Raw genomic sequence first — 18,648 nt, forward strand, 5'->3', positions numbered from 1 at the left:
GCTGCAAGAATATTTTTTTACAGGCTGGTAATAAAACATTGGGGTAGTAGCCCCCACAGTTATTTTTAAGTCACACATCAAATTGTGAAAAAGAAAAGAAAAAAATATATATACCTAGTAGATTTAGATACTAAGTAGATATTATTAGTTATTTTGAGTGAAAAAACTTTAATAGACATTTTTTAATTTATAAAAAATAAATGAATAGTTTTTTTCTGGAATTATCTTTTAGAACAAAAAAAAAGAGAAAACTTAGTAAAGTTCGTGTATAGGGGTCATCATTATTTTAAATTTTCAGAAAGGAAAAACCTAATATTTTTCTTATATTATTCACTCTTTTTACTCTATAGGTTAGCTTTAGAGAAAAACTTTATAAATCTGGTTTATAGTTTGAAATATTGTCTATTACAATACCTTGATACAAAATAATGATGTATGCGTTATTTTAATATTTATTGAGTAAATAAAGAACATTTGTCTCCTTTCAAAATTTGAACGATATGTTCTATCTAAAAATTACATAATAACGTAATTAAATTTGTCATGTGTTATTTATTTAACAAATTACAACTTTCCTGAATTTAAAATCAAAGTTACTTTATTCTATATATAACTAGCTACACTACATCAATGAAATAACCCTTTAATTAAATGAATAAGAAGGCAAATTCTGAATAGGACTTAAAAATTACATCAACCTTGAAAATAATAATGAAAAACGTCATCCCTACTGGCTTTTCAAAAGTAAATCCACTCAATCTAACAACAGTGTCTGCAAGCCTGTTTTGGATTTTTTTGGAAAAACAAAATCAAAAATCCATAGCTACTCACAAAAAATTAAACTATTGAAAAAAAGTTTAATTTCAAAATATTAAACTTTTTGCTTAGATTTTTTTAAGAAAATACATTTTTCAAAAAAACAAAATTGACCTCTATTTTCCGCAAAAATGTTTAACAATTATTGGAATGCTAATCAAGGAATAAACACTACCACTCCCGCCTCTCATCAAACCAACCCTTTAAACCCGTAATAATAATACGTCATTTAAGACAAACATCCTTGTCTATTGCTCGCGTTTCTTTTTTTCCTCTTTTCTACAGATTGAGTTAGTTGAACATGATTAAAATTAAGATATTAGTAAGTATATAATTTGATAAATATATAAAGAATATATTTATATATATTTTTTAAAATAAGTGATATCTCGACAAAAAAAAATTGTGGACAAAAACAGGGGGAAAGGGGGTTGAAAGAATGAGTAAGGGGGTCTGTGTAGTTGGGGATGGGTAGATGTTAGAGGGGGCAGTTAAATAATTAGAAAAAAATAATGCGCCTTATCATTATTTAAAGATGAAACAACATGATTGATTAAAAAAAAAATGGGTGTGGGTATTAAATAGTTGAATGTTGTTTTGTTTTGTTTTTTTGCTCATTTTTTAGAAATTATTGAATGTATAAATAACAACAAATGTTTAACAAATATATATATTATTAATTAATTAATTATAGGTATAATAGAATAATAAACTTGTAAAATGAATGAACGGTTCAGAGTTCCAAAGAAAAGATAGTAAATAATTAAGAAATATCTTACAAATATAATAGGTAAATAATGTATTTTTTCCTCAATTTCAACGACGATAAAGGGGTGGAAAAAAGAAAAATAATATATTGGATAGTTGTAGTAGTATTTATGTAAATTTAATTAGAAATGAATGATTAAAAATGATAGAAACAATTATTTTAATTTTTCTCTGTTCATCTTTACAATGGTATAAAAATATTTATAAAATAACAAAAGGTTTTTATATTATATATATATTTATTTTTTATTTTTTTTGTATGTGTATATATATATATTTTTTTGATAACAAAAAATATAGTTTATGTATTATGTATTCTGACTATAAGTTCTTATAAGTATATATGTTATTACGATTAACTCAAAACAGAAAATATATATATAGGTATATATATATTAGATTTTGTAGGTAAGCAAAACGTTCAAAAATCACATTTTTTTTTCTTTCAAATTATTCATTATATTATATTATATTAATAGTAGATTATGCTAATAGATTTATATATAAACGCATAATAATTAACAGGAGAAAATAATAATAATGTTTATATGTAATAAATAAGCTTTAAAAAAAAGTAACAATGAGATCCTAACTTTTCTATTTTTGTATCATATATATATATATATATCATATTTATGATTACTTTCCAATCGTTGATAATAATAATTGGTTGGTAGTTAAATATCTGTGCGTTAGTTGTAGTTAGAAAATGGGGAGTTTTAATCAATATAGTGTAATAACAGAAGGGGGGAGAATAACGATGATTTGGGTAATTAAAACAAATGAGTAGATAATGGAAATGAGAGTTGAGAGATTAATTAATCAAAGTAATTTCTTCCTTCATTTTTTTTTCTTTCTTCAAATATACAATAAAGCCAAAAGTAATACATACTCTTTTGGCATGTAAATGAATTTCCTTCCTTGATGCTCTTCTTTAATTATTGGTAATATATTTATATATATATATTTTTTTTTTTTGACACACAATTCTTCGTATTCTTCTTTAATTAGAATATATTTAATTCCATTGCTCTCTATATTTTGTTCAAAGTTGTCTGCATATCTTTTATAACTGTCTTTATGCACAGTGTTACACACTTGAGGAGTTTATAAACATACATATTGTTTGACTTGATATGAGTATTTGATTGTCTAATAATAATAATATTAATTATAATAAAAGTATTGATAATAATGAATAATAATCATAATATAACTACAACAACGACAAGGCCTGCGAGAAAAAATGATGTGCCTATGTACGTAACTCCATTGTCTACCAGTGATGACGGAGGTGGGTGAGACTGTGGAGGACATGTAGCAACATATACCATTTGGCAGCACCGGTGAGTATACATATAATTACTTTATTTTTTAGAAATTCATGAATGTAATAATGATTACCTACTACTCAAGCAAGCAAGTAAGTAATTAGAAAGATAAATAAGAGAGGGGGGAGGGGACTTTTGTAAATATATCTTCTTCTTTTTTTTACAGTATGTGGAAGAAAGGTTTTTTTTTTTTTTTTTCAATCAACAACAACAGATTAAAAAATCAAAAAAATTAGAAAAATGGGGAAATTGGGTAAAAAATTGACTGTCCAGTAATAAAGAGTAGAAATATATGGATTGCTGTGTAAGTATGGAGTGTTGTTGGATGTGGGGTTTATGGTTAGAGTATATAATATTACGTAGAGGTTAATAAATAAATAGTTAATTAATATTAATTAAAACATTCTTCACATCCGTGTCATTATAAACATCATCATCACTTGGTCATCATCGATAAACGAGGTTTTGGGAAATAAATAAAAGCAAAACATAATATATATTTGTGTGTTTGTGTTGTAAGTGCATCTGTGACGAAGTCATCATGATTTTTGGAGTTGGAGGATTTCATGTCTGAGTTATTATTATGGAATGGGATTTTTTGGTTTTGTTATTTGTTTGGATAAAGATATGAGAAAAGGTGGATAACGAGCATATGCATACATATGGTTATGAGAAGAGATGTTTTATCGTCCTCGAGCCCACCTCAGTAATGCTTCAGCTAATATGTCCAAATGGGCTTTTGTCTGTAAGAGAATTGAATGGAAAAAAAGGTTGAAGGAAATGCTTGCAAAAAAACTAACATAAGTACATAATTATGATAAAAATTATCTATCCTTTGGGATGAAGCTCAAAGAGATTATATTATTGTTACGTAAGCCTGTAAAACGAACCAAGAACCACATCAAAGCCTTTTACAAACAAATAATATTTGCGCTTAGGAGCAAAAATTATTTTTAAAGTAACACTTGCAAAGATACTTGAATACTTCACTGATGTTATTTGAATCCATTTTGTGATTAAAAAATATCATTTCGATATAACGGAGGCTTTATCAAAAAATGATAAAGTTTGGACAGCAATAATAGAGTATCTCCTTTAGTTTTAATTTTTAGGCATACCTTTTTGCTAATACGTAATTCTTAAGTAATAGTCAAAAAATATATGGACAAATTTTGAGACTTATAGAAAAATTTATATTGAAAAAAAAAGATCATTTGAATAAAAAATTTACTTAATTTTTAAATTGATTTTTTTTAAATGTTCGGCCTTAATGGCTTTATTTAATAATTTTTATTAGTAGAAAAATATTTATTTATGTTACTATTTTATAAGATCAGAATATTAACAACATTGATTTTATCATGTTACTAAGAACACAGCAAAATATTTTCTAGCCAAAATTCAGTGTACTAGGTTTGCCATTTGCTAGTGTAGGCCAAAGAGCAAGATGTTTTTATATTATAGAGATGTTGATTTAGAACCATACTTAGTGGTAGTGTTGTGTCAGTTCTTATTTAGGACGGAAGACTGCAATCCTGTCCTGTTCAATTGAGTCCTGCATGTCAGTCCTAAAGCTTATAAAATTTGGTCCTTGATGACATCAATCAACTTTATTTTTAAATCAGTTCTAGTACTAACAATCCAAAAGACCAAAAAGTCTAAAGGACCATTCCAAAAAACTGATAGAACCGATCCAAAGACTGAACTGGACCGGATATATAAGGACTAACTCAACACAAAATAAAGATATTTCACGTGAAATATAGATGAAAATAAATATCAAACGTCCTTATAAACAAAAAAAAATCAGCATTTGAAAGATGCTTGCTCTATTTCGTATTCCTATTTCAAATTCCTAAAAAATGGCAGTAGAGTTCAAAACTCTGTTTGTTTTGTTATAAGTAATTTTAATGGTCTTTTTGTATTTTACAGCTTATATAACAACAATAGTGACTGTGGGATTCAGCCCAAGGGATTATCTCAAGACATGAAACTTTTGTTATATATTGTAATTGATTTTTACATAAAAAAGAAAAACATTTTAAAAAGCCACTTACCGTTTTATAAAAGAGACACTGCTCTGGATTTTCGTCCTCTTTTCCGGGACAATCATAGAAACCATCACAGAGTGATCGATCATCTATGCATCGATATCTATTTCGAAAATCAGGTGTTGGGCAGGCAAATCTTTCAAGCCTATCATCTGACCGAGGACATTCTGTAAAGGAAGGAAAAGAAAAGAAAATATTTTTTCGTTTGTGTATAGTCTTAAGACTAATGTTTAAAAATTCATGAATTTATTTTGGAGCCAGATATGTATGTATATATATGTATGAATGTATAATGAAAACTTTTTTTGATTGTTGGATAAAAATTATTTTTTTCTTAGATTACTTAAAAATATTTTATATATGTATCTCATATATGTCTCTTAAATTATTAAAATTTTATCCTATAAAAAAAAAGAGAGATATTTGATATATACATAAATTTTTAAGAAGAGATAAGCTGACTTCCTTTGGACCAGGTATCCAAAGGAAAAGAAAGACGCCCAATCAATAAATACTAGATTAAATATAAATGAAGTTTTTACCATGGTCAAGATGCAACAAAAAATTGGGATTTTACTCATTATGTACAGGGTGTCAAATAATATATTTCCAAGTTGGAGCCTATCCAAAACCTCTTAAAGATCTAGCCAGAAAACTCCATCTAATGGTGTCATATATTTTAAATACTTTAGAAAACTTGTCGCCTATAATTTAAATAAAAAACAGTTTTGTACACCTTCAATCTTTATGATTGCTCCCAAACGGATTTTGAGTGCATCCCCTCTGAACCTATGGAAACGTACATCTCTTTTCGCACTTCACATGTCATTTGAGTGATGTATGCAACAGACCCTTCTCTGTACAGTTATTTGGCAATAAGCAAAAATGTTGGCTGTACTGCCTATTCCTTAAAGGAAGTGTGATATTCAAGAAATGAGCCATATTGGAAAATTGAGGAGAGCAACATTATCATTTCAGATAAATATAAAACAGTTTTCCAGTACTCAGTAATTTTTTTGGGTGATGCCATGCTAAAAAACTCTGGTACTTTAGTGTGAATCTAAATTGTATTCAAGTAGATTGTTAGGATTTGTACTTTTCAGCTCTGATGAAATAGTTTAAACTGATCCATGTAATCTATCTAGTTTTGTATATTATTTTATATTCGAAAACTACCTGTATAATTTTACAGTGTGCAATTGCTTTATGTGGCGCGAAAAGATTTTATTTAAATGCAATTTTCTCTCTAACCAATTGTTATATTTAAAAATAAAACCAAATTCTGAAATCTAGATGGATTCTGATTTATTTAATAAATAAATCTAGAATTCCTACTTGATCCGACTGATAAGTTTGTCTTTAATATTGCGCGATGTTCAGTTGATTTGTCATTAAATTGCGCCCTACAACATGTATGCAAATAAATCAATCAAAATGAAGGTTAAGCCATGGTCAAAATGTCCCCAAAAAGAGAGAGTTTTTGGCGTTTACACATTTACGTCATTATGTATATCTTCCTCAGGTTGCGAGAATTAGTTACAAAATTCATTACATACTTCTTATTCATCGTCTTATGTTTCTCTAAATATTTAAATACTGAGTATAAATATATTTTAGAAACCACTTTTGAGTCATTTCTTCTTTCTTTGTATTTGAAGCAAAAGAAATAGTGCTAAAGAGGAAATACGTACATACAAACAGTTAAATACCAAGAACCAGCGATTGTAGCAATCGCAGCTCCGTTATGTATGTATGTTACACACTTTAATAAGGAATTACTGCAATTTTGCCTTCCCTTCTTATATACATAGAGAGAGGAAGGAAGAAAAAGAAGAAAAGTAGGACTATATAAATGATGTCTGACCCATTTTTAGTTAGTTGTGTGTGTATGTATGTATTGTATATATTTACTAATGATAAGACACAAATATGAGTCCCTCCTTCTCTTCACACCGCATTTTTAACTCAAGAATTTCAAAAATAATAATTATAAATATTATAAAAAATGACAAAGTAACAAAACACTCAAAAAATAGGGAAAAATTCCATAATATTATTTTTATTATCATGAAAGCAGTTCCATTAATAAAATTACACTCCCCCTTTTTCTTCTCATCTTATCAGTTTTCCTTTTGGAGTGTTTTTGTATGTACAAGAGAGATTTGATTTATGTGATCTCTATACACATATATGTACATACACATATTAGGATGGTTCTATCATACATGCATTGAATACCATAATTAATGTGACTCATGTAACATCAATTTGAGAGTATTGCCGCTGGAGCAAAGCTATAAACCAACATGTGAAAAAGTATATTCGCGGTTAGTCTTTGTTAGGGGGTCTCAAATTATGGGAGAGTTAGCTCTAGATAATAAATGACGTGAGTAATGATATTGTTCTTTTCAATATATTTCTTTGCAACTGGATTTTCTCCTTAACTAATCATCCGGAAGGATTCCGAAACTCCTCCCAGATTTTCTGTTGCAGGAGGATCTGTTGGTTTGTTTTCAGTTGCATCCTACACAAAGAAGTCCATGGAGTTGCGGTCCAGGCAGCGTGTAGACTAAATTCTTGGTCAATCAAAGTCAAAATATATTCTGACAAACTAGGTCAACGTTTTCTTTGCAGTCTGTAAAGGAAGAGAATCTTTATTTTCTGGCCCAAACTCTTCCCTCTCCTTCTTGAATCTCAAACAAATGACTGCCCCACTTTTACAATATGAAGATTGACACGGCCAGAGGGGATTGCAACAAGGACACTCTACCTTTTCCACGATCGTGGAATACATACTTCGTTGATCCATGTCACTTTTGAACTGACGCCAAACACTTCTGCATAGCCGGCAAAAATAAATAAAAAATATGCTATCTGCGCATGCACAGGTGTTGTAGACGCTCAAAGTTCCTTGTGAAACAACGGGAAAACGACGTATGATGGCATAATACTAGACATTTCCCACTAACCACATATGTACAAGATCATAATTTCAAAATTTATTTTCCTCCTTTGATTGATTACATTTACGATTATTATTCTGGTTTAAAAACCACTGGCCATTTGTGAAATCTTTTGCCCTACACAAGATGTACTTTTTAAAGATACAGATTACATTATTCTATCCTTTGCCTCATGACCTATACACAAATTTATCTTTTTGAATTGGAATGAACCCGCTTTTTTTAATTATAGCATTTCTAAAAGGATAAATTGATGAAGGTTTCGGAGTAGTTGTTAGTTATAGTGGATTATTAAGTACATACACTCAACACTATAGCGGATATTTGTTACTTGCCAACTGTATATTTTGACCAATATTAATCGTATGGTGGCCTTTCTTTGACCTCTTATTTTATTATAATACTGTGTGCAGGAACATGAACGAATGACCAAGTAGACTCATCCACCTTCAAATCTTTTCTTATTTACATATGTTCGTCAAGGTGTTAACTTTAAGTAACCATGTTTTTTATTAGTGTATGTGTTATGTTATACCATATATAACATTTGTATGTACATACATTAATAATGTTGCTGTCTATTTCACAGTACGATTCCAAAATTCAATTTACTTTGTTTAAATCGGGAAGGGGGGATATCATATATTAAATTAAATAGTGCATCTATTTTTATCTTTTGAATAAGGCCAGAATGATCTAATACCAATAACCACCAAGAGGGTTAGAGAGAATAGCAAAAGAAGAAAAAAATTAAATGGTATATAGTGTCTAATTTTTTCTCCCTTAACATTTGTGACTCTCTTCTTCGAAGGAGGAGGAGGGGGCGGGGGAGAAATCACCACCAAGGAAAATGGGTCTCATGATCATCCCAAAAGGGTTCATTTCTACGCCTCCTCCCCCCTTTTCCTCTCCCTCATCATTGCATGTCTCCTTCTTTCGAAGAGCAACATCTTCATCCTTAATAAGATGTTGATAACTGCCTTTCTCTTCCCCCCCCCTTCTTTTATTCCTCCCACCCACCAACCCGCCTACCTGTTGTTGGTTTGAAGCGCAAATGACTAGCTACTGACTTCATTATCATATTAATAGGAATGAATGAACGGTAATTAAAGATATATACATTAAAATTATCATCACATTAATTTCTTCTCTCTTAATGTATGCTGTTATTTCCCTCTCTCTCTCTCTCTCTCTCTTTCCAACCCCCCTACTAGTTCTTCTTCTCCATTATTCTTCCTCCTCTCCTACTCCTCAAAAGGCGATATACCACACCACCTACTTAAGCATGAATACTTAGTTAGTTGGTTAAAGATGCACGCTCGCCAAACTTATTCCCCTCTTCTTTCTCAGTCTCTTCTTCTCTGCCTCCTCTACTCGCAAAAAAAAAAAAATACTTTCCCAAGCCCCGGGCCCATTCAAAAAAATGTTTGCCTTTTGACGTCACAATGACGTCATGTTCAATAATAATAACATGGACAAGAAATATGTAGTGAAGAAGACTACTAAAAAGATAAAAAAAAACACACAGCGACTCTTACTTTTGAAATAATTATATGTTTGCTTCATTTTGGTAAAGAAACTAACTCTATTTGTATTATCCCCCTTTACTTTTTTTTTTGGGGGGGGGGGGGGGGTGTTTTTAATTTTTGTATATATTGAAAAGATATGGGCACTTCTCTTTTGTACATAAATTCATTTTAATGACGACGATAAAAAGGTCTGTTTTTATTTTTATGATTAGAATTTGTATATACGTAATCATTGTCATATTTTTTAACTCCCCTTACATTTGTAATAAGTAAAAGGAGGAAATCCCTGTTTATGTACTTAGTACTTTGATGGTCATTGGAAAGTCTACCATCAAAAAAAAAGAAAAAAAAAGTTTTAGTTAGATATTTTTTAAGACAGGGCGTTTCTCTTACTTGAGAATTCAAGAGCTTTCTTTATTTATAAATATAAATAGTTCATTTATTTTGTTATTATTGTTTTTTTTTATTTTTTCTTCTTTTTGTCCTTCTTCCTTTGAAATCCTAACCTTTGCACCACTTTTCTAAATCCCAATTATGGTCATCCTTCTCCCCCTTACTACTTACTCTGATGTACAAAAAGAGATTTATGTATTCAACTCAGGCATACATATTGAAATGATTATTCATGTACTTTAAAAATATAAAATAAAAATATTCGTTTCTCACCTATCTGGGCAACATCATATCTTCGACCAGATCTAGGAGTCCTAATCATAAAATTACGAGCCATCTTTCTTCCAGAAACTGCAATTGACTCTGGAGAGAATCCTTGATTGCTCCCTCTTTTTTTATTAGTATCATCACCAGGATGAGGATTGTCCCGGTATGGATACTCAGGGTTATTATTTTCATCATCGAGGAAAAGTACTGAACGCTCAACACGAGGATGACTTGAATCCTGGTGAGTTGGAGGCCGGATTCCAGTTGTGATAATACTCCGTGTGCTGCTACTGGTGCTAGGAGGGCTACCGCTCTTAACCGCCTCCGTGGAGGAATAGCTTTTTGATGTTGTTACTGATGATGATGCTGCCACTGTTGGGGTAGCCGTAGTGGCTTTTGGGGTAGTAGTTGTGTCAGCGGATAAATTAGGGAAAGATGTTGGAGTTTTTGAAGAAGGTGTGGAGGAAAAGGTTTCCCCTTCCCCGTTATTATTTGAGAGAACACCACACCATACGTAGTCCGACAAAAAAAGTACGGATGCCAAGAAAATATATCCGGGAAGTTGCATATTAAAATTGTTATTATAGTGTATTTGAGTTGTGAGGATATTTGCTGTATTTATGTTTGATGTCGTTGAGGAAATTGTCGTAGTAGTAGTTGTTGTTGTTGGTGAGTAGTCCTTCTTCTGATCCTCTTCTCCTCGTAGTAATTCTTCTTCTGGATAGGAGTCTATTTCTTTGCTACTACTACTGTAGTAGTTTTGGGTATTTTTACTATAACACTTCTTTTTCGAAGACTCCAAAAGCAGAATGAAGAATCGTAGATGAAGAACTGCTATCAGTCCTACTAAGAACAAGACACTCTTGATTTTAGACCTCCTTGGTGGTATGTTTAAAGGCAAACGGTGGTGATGCGGTTAGTGCTGCAGTATATTAAAGCAGCAAGTATTTTGAAATGGTTGCTTCTTATTATGAGCGTAAATAATCTGCATAGTTCCGTATTTTATTCATCATTCCCATTCGGATCCTTTTTCTTTGACTCCTAATTATCCCTGGCTTAAACATTATGTTTCTTTATACCAACCACAACAAGTCTTTTTGAAAACGATGAACAACACAGGAAAACAAGGAAATCAAACAAAGAAATGTTAGACGGTATTCTGTAATTGTGTAGAGTAATATGATGGACTAAAATACGACGTGTGACCCTTGATGATGTATAATCCGTGGAAAATAAAAAAAATAACAAATATGATGATGGCGTCAATTAAGACATTGACGCGGGGGAAAAAATCACACTCTGTACTCCCTTAAAAGGAGACGGCTATGGAGTCCAAAGTTCTGTGTAGGTATGTAAGAAAAATATTATTTTTATGTATTGATATAAAAAAGAACAAAAAGTATATCCTCTTTGATTCAACGTTCAAACTCGAACTGAAAAATATATCAAACTTAAAATATATCTACCAAAAAGGAGCCTTTTTTTTCTTAACGTCGACGAAAAACGGAGAGTTTTTCGTGGGAAAGAGAAAGAAGAAATCGAAAGCGCGCGGTTTAGCCATGAATTTCGGAAAGGGCCTTAATTCAAGACACATTCTGAAAAAAAAATAGCGTTCTTTTGGTATGTCTGCCTTTTGAAGCCTGCAAGTGTGGGTGGATTGTTTTTATTATTATTTTTTTACTACCAGTAAACGCAGGGAAATGTATATATATATATATATACACATATACTCCTATTCTTTCCTTCCTTTTAACTTCATGTAAGTAGTATTGAGTAATATGTCTAGGAAATATGATATCCTTTTACTAACTTAATATCAACGCATACCATATATATTTAACTATCTATAACAGAACATGCTTATATAAGATGGATCTATTTCCTTTTACGGACTAAATAAGTCAATATGATTTTAGAAAGCCCTCATAATGGCATAGACTGATTCGGATTTGCCATCTAATCACAATATCCTCCTTTTTAAAGGATTGTCATCATACAAAGCCTTTAATGAGCTATTTTTGCCCTTCATCACTACACTGCTGAGATTTTACTTATATATTGTTTTTTTTTCTTCGGGAGAAGAAAAATGTTATATATAGAAAGAAGTTATAGGCTCTTTTACGGGCGAGCCTTTCCCCCCCCCCTCGTTTCCCTTCTTTTTCTCAATATTAGCAGCAATGTCATGAGTTTAATATATAAGTATATACCCATTTATATACCTTGGCAAACCATTTTACAATATATAGACATCCCCCCCCCCTTCTGTATATGTTTACATGAACAAAGGAGAAAAAAACATATCCAAGGCCTCAAAAAATCCTCCCACGCATGAGGGGGGAAGGGCCTCACTAATGTATTTCTTTCTTTTTCTTTTTTCGGTAAAAAGGTGCAACTACTTACTTGAGTATACATATATAAATGAGTAAATCAAGAAGAAACTGTACTTCATCGATGTGAATCCTTTGGATACATGGTCCTTTTCATGTCTTTGACCACCACCACCACCAAATAATTGAACTGCGGATGTATCTATCCAAAAATTAAAAGCTGTAGAATTGTGTGTAATTCCTAATGACCAAAGATTTTGTACCCAATAATAATAATTTGAAAGGACCACATAGCTGCCATGAGCCTTAATCATGAAGTTGAGGCGACGACAAACTGTATAGAACCCCAATGAGCATGCTTGATTCCTACCTTACAGCCGTTTCACAAGGTTGCACACCATTCTTTTGCTATAGTTTTTTGTCCTTTCCGCCAGAGTATACATCGTGGATCCCTTTACATTGCCCTGCTTCACTTGGAAGCCTGAGAGTACATTTTTGTAATAAATGATGGTTATAAATGCTTTGGCGGACAAGAAAACACTACAGTTAATTGAAAAAAAGCATGTATAAAGAATTTACTGGTACAAAAAACTTGTCTAAATACTTTGGCCTACCTCTGAATGTACCCACATACATCTTTTCATTAATAAATCCATTAGAATGTTTAGGAATGAGAAGGGGTAATAATGATAAATATTAAAACTATTATTATTCAAACCTGTTGCATAGACGACAACACCGGAATTGCCTTTCTCTTCATGTATATTTCACCGTTCGTTTCTCCTCCTTTCTCTCTTTCATTTCTAAATAATATATAGTGTTTGATAAGTACATACTTACAGCTGTGTAGTATATAAAAATATGCAAAAAAAAAAAAAAAAGATATCCCATCAAAATCAAGAGTTGAACAATTGTTGATTCAATATACATATGTATGTATTAAGGTTTCTCATTTCTAAAGAAATTGTCTTTGAATATGATCCCGGAAAAGGATAATTGTTTAATATCCTGATTCTGTTTGTAAATATAGTGAAGTTTAAGTGTTTTTTTTTGTATTTTTGAAGTAAAAATCAAATTTCGTTGGCTTAATCTTAGTACTGGGTGCGTAAGGAAATCATATTGCACGAATTAGAGCTCTATAAAGCCATTATTAGATGTTAAATTTTTTTTAAATAATTGTTTGAAAATATATCAGCTTTCATACACAGCATTATTGATAGCAATACCTCAAGAAATAACAACAATTGAGGCAAAAAAGCAACATATTGCAGATCTTCTCCGCGCCCATCACTATGTAATGAGATGATGAAAGATACTGTGAAATTGTCAATTCTAATTTTCTTCAATAATAGTGCTAGGATTATTATTTTTAAAGCCTTCTACTCTTATTTTTTTGACTTTCGTAACTTGATCTAATTTTATATAAAGTATATAAATTTAGTAAAAATAATTAAACATATGCATCATTTAACAATCATGTCATGTTTCAAGGTTTTTTCTTAGTTTTTGTAATAAATTAACCTTTAGATTATGTTAATAAAATATTAGATTGGTCATGTATCTAGTAATTTTTTTATTATTTCTTCAACAGAATTCCTAAAACACACATTTTTGGTGCGCATGATAAATAAATCAAATCTGAAGTGACAAAAAAAATACACACTTTGATCTCTAGGCATTATTGAGAAGAAAAGAAATGAAAATCAAGGCAATCAGATTATTTCCCGTAATAATTTTCCTCTAGTTGACCCGAAATAACATCTTTCTATAAAAACACAACACAGCCAAATCACAACCTTTTCCATTTTAAATTTTTGACCACAATTACTTGACCTTAGAAATTTAAAAAAATGCCACAAACAAAAATATAAGGAGTAAGATGCAAAGTAGGATTTGGGCTCTCTTCTAAACCAATCTTCTAGTTGTCAGGATTACCACTTGATTTATTGACTTTTTTCTTAAATACCAAATTTCATTTCTTTACAACTCTTTAAAGTCTATGTACCGTAGACTGTATAGGACAGTGCTGGAACATAACGTCAAAAAACAAAGTGTGAAAGGTAAAAAATGTAGACCAGACCCTTTTTAAATCAGGATATTTCAAAAACAAAACAAAATTATGGAACAAAGAAAGTTCAGTAACAAAAAGATCTCAGGACATGATAATGTCTATATACGTTTTAAAAAATCCCTTTTTGAGTTTAACTGTACTGGTTACTATAATCGATGAAGCAGGTTATGAGTTACTTGACCTTGCCTTCATTGCTTCCTTTCTTTTTCCGTCTCTTTGAGTATTTATAATGTCCATGATTTCTAAACTAATGGATTATCAGACTCAATAAATAATCACACAACCTTTCTTTCAAACATCAACTTATTTCCTATTTTTGATTCATTTTATATTCTCTTTCTCCCATGACTACTTTTATTAGTACATATTCTATCAATGATAGATATTGTTTCAGTGTAGAATAAACTAATATACTAATTTCATGGGAATCAATTAAAAGTGCATTAATTAAATCATAATAATTATATGGATATAAATCATATTTAAAAGATTATCATCGATTGGATTAGAGCTTTGTTACTTTTCTTCTAGTTTGTGTGTTGTAAGTGATCCTTTCAATTTTATTTCAGCCTTTATCATTTGAATCGATACAAAAATTCTTCACCATTACATTTAAAAAAATGATCTCCGACTTTAGTAATAAATGAACATAACCAATTACCCGATTTACATGTAGTGGATAATAATATTTCACATGACAGATTACAATTTCCTCTCAACATATACTGAAAACCTTCAATTAATGCAAACACATTTATTTTTTAAATATATTTCTTATTTCCAAATCCAAATTGAAAGAGAATAAATCAAAACATAACATAGACAAGTTAAAAGAGATTGATCAAATAATAAAATATACTATGAAAATTGTCGGAAACCTTATGAAAATACATTTGCAGCAAATATATTTTGGTTATCTGCAAGTTATTGGTGCTTTTATTAATTATTTATTCCTATTTATACAAATTAAATTTATTAAGGCGCAAAGAGCACTTTCATTTTTATAGTATTCTCAGTCGGCAGATATGTCTAATATCTAACTACATCCATACAAAAAATACAAGCAAATGCTCACGTATAGGTTTTTTTTGTGTATATAAACTTTTCTTCCTCATCAAGCTAATTAACTTTTATACCTGCGGGGATATAATTTAAATTTATTTTTAATTTAAGATCAGATATTTATTTTATGTTGTCTTGTCGAATTTTCTTTTTTCAGTCGTGCTCGATGTGCTTTACCTAGAAATTATTATTAGCTCTCTTTCATGATATAATGGTTGTATAGATGTTGTTTGTTTTGGGTTATATGGCGTTACTCCATTGCGGTTGTTTCAAAGACAAAGTTGATAAAAAGTGAATAGAGCATGCCACTCGTTTTATTAACTATGATGATTTTATTTCGTCAAATATAAATTATTTTATTTATCCAGCTAATATTACTTGTAAAATATCTACAACAATATTGTTCTATGCAAACATATGTCGAATGTAACTGAAAAAATTAGAATATATTACCAAATATGTATTCCTTTATAATAGCAGCCTTAAATAATTATTAAAGCTCTGCATTTTTGAGGAAACTTATGTAAAAATCTTTTTTGTTCCTTCAGCAGTGTTAAATAATTCTTTAATTGTTTCGGAATTAATTGAAACATTTAATGAACATAAAACTAATAATGTCCATACAGTTTATTTATGCAGAAAAAGTTTCTCAAATCACCATTTCCGAAATGATTTTTAAATTTTCATTGAGTTTCTAAAGTCCTTATTATGTATTTCAATATATACAAAAATATGTTACATTTCATTACACTTGAATCGTCTCTAAACATTTATCATATTTCTATTAACTATCTTACTTTATTATGAAATAAGAATCACTGTAGACTTGCTGTTCCAATTGAATGGGAGGATCTCATTGCCTTATAAAACCAAATAAATGGCGTAAGAAAGCTATAATCACCATTAGATAAAGAGATCTTCAAGGACTTGATACACTAATAGATAATTTTTGCATATTGAGTAGAGGGCAGTAGCGTAGTCAAGTACACCTTTTCTTAATCGTCCAAATGCTTCTTAGTCCGAAATGAGTCCATGAAATATTTGAATCAGGACTCAAGTCTAAATCGGAAGGCTCTGTTATAGACTTTGAGCCTTTGACGCCAAGATAGGGGACAGTACCCTTCCTGTATATCCTTCTGTACATATTGAAGATACATTTATTAATAATCCCTCTTTCATAAGGTTCAGTTGAGAATAATTTGTTCATAGTCCCGTGGAACCAACGTGGATTAGAGCAATTCCTGAATCTCTCATTGGAAATTATACGGGTATTAAATTATCATATAAATTCAACAAATATATCCCCAGTGATGACACATAATTTCTTGAATTGATCTAACTCATTCGTCAAAAAGAAAACTAAATAGGCTCCCCAATGTGGATGTCTGAGGAATCATTCGTTATTACTGTTTCTGGTTTATTTTACGTTTTGGAGTAATGAAAAGTAATCTGTCGTCACGAAAATCAATATAATTTACTGGAATTAGACCCTTTTGATGTCTTAAACAAAGAACATGGATCAAAGGTTCTAAAGTATATTCAAAGCCATGGTTCTTTCTCAAGCTTATAGAAGCAATTAAATTTAAACAAACTTTGCTTATAGTATCTAAAAGAAAGGTTGCATTATTAGATGGACTATCCAGGTGTCTAGAAATTAATGGTATATAATAATTGGTTGCAATCTCCTAATGCTCTGTGATCTCTTTTTTTTGCATTTTCTGTTGTTCATAAACTTTTTTTAATTAGAAATATCCATATAAAAATTGTCAGTGGTACATTTTCTATGTTCGACAGTTTGTACGGTGTCATGTGGGATAAAATGAAGAACGGAATCAACATCATAAGTTGTAGGTACCCTTTAAACGTATTTTTTTAAGCTACTTAATTAATCTGGGATCATTTTTTTAGCATTAAAAAAACCTCCTTTACTTATGTACTAAGTAAATAAATGGTGCAGTCTAACAAATAACATCCATGCAACAAAAACAATAATTTATATGCATAGTCTACACCATTTCTTATCTTTTGAATTATAGATGAGTACTTTAGAATCAAAAACTATTATGGATCTATATATATACAGATATGGGGTGTTTTTTTTTGTGTAACAACAATATGTTTCCAGGACTTTTGGCCGTAAACTTTTAACTTTTATTACTGAATGACAATTTGACCGAACGGAATTATTTCTAATTTCTTATGATGCAGGAAGTGTCACAAGTTGTCGGACTGTGGACTCGTACTCAGACTTTTGTAAGTTTAGTGCGATTCCCAAATAATTATTGATTTCTAATATTATTCATAAAAGTAGAATATTATGAAAAGATCAAATTGGAAGATAAATTTCAAAATTTTTGAAAAAAATCAAAAGTTAATAATAAATTCATATGATCCATTGAGTGTTATTTTTTGTAATGCCGATCGGAAATAACAAACTCCATAGCGCCTGGCAATATTGGGAAAATACACCTTTTGAAAGTTAAAACATGCTCCCGAAAGAAAAGATGGCAAATTAACACTTTGATCAATTTCATGTTCGGATAAAAATGAAATTCTAGAACTAACATTGCACTATATGTATAAGAGGAGACTCGATTATTGTAGAATCAAGTGCTCAGAGTGGTATCATGCAACTAATAGATAAACTTTTAGGACATCGACTTGTTAAAATACTGTGTGAACATCATACCACTATATAACATAATACCTGAGCTCGATGGTCCAAAAATGGAACTAGCTCGTTTTTGGATGTGTTGGATTATATTATTAACATATATAATCTTTATTGTAAATAAGGAAACTTAGGTAAATATATGAGAGATAAGGAATTTGATAATGAATTCAGAATAATAGGCACAATTTTTTCCCCTCATCAAATGTCAGAAAGTGTAAATTATCAATTTTATACTTATGCATTGCAAAAATGGTTACCTCAGGAATTTCAGATGAATATCTTCTTAAAATGAAAATTGGGATTGTTTCAAATTCAAGACGGCTCGTACAAATGTGCAACTCTACATCTCAAGCATGGCTTAACTTAAGATGAAGCCAAAAAAGTTGGTCATTATAG

The 18,648-nt window shown here is 30.4% G+C and overlaps 1 protein-coding gene across 1 annotated transcript; it reads right to left on the reverse strand.

Moving 5' to 3' along the window:
* Window positions 1-2,525: 2,525 nt before the first annotated feature.
* LOC121123360 (uncharacterized) lies at window positions 2,526-11,616 on the reverse strand. The gene is made up of 3 exons (XM_040718475.2): window positions 10,125-11,616; window positions 4,973-5,133; window positions 2,526-3,658 (listed from the first exon to the last, which is right to left on the reverse strand). The coding sequence occupies exons 1-3, from the start codon at window positions 10,684-10,686 to the stop codon at window positions 3,599-3,601; spliced, it is 783 nt and encodes a 260-aa protein (XP_040574409.1). The 5' UTR covers window positions 10,687-11,616; the 3' UTR covers window positions 2,526-3,598.
* Window positions 11,617-18,648: the final 7,032 nt, after the last annotated feature.

This window comes from Lepeophtheirus salmonis, chromosome 8 (assembly GCF_016086655.4).
Source record: "Lepeophtheirus salmonis chromosome 8, UVic_Lsal_1.4, whole genome shotgun sequence".
NCBI lineage: Eukaryota > Metazoa > Arthropoda > Copepoda > Siphonostomatoida > Caligidae > Lepeophtheirus > Lepeophtheirus salmonis.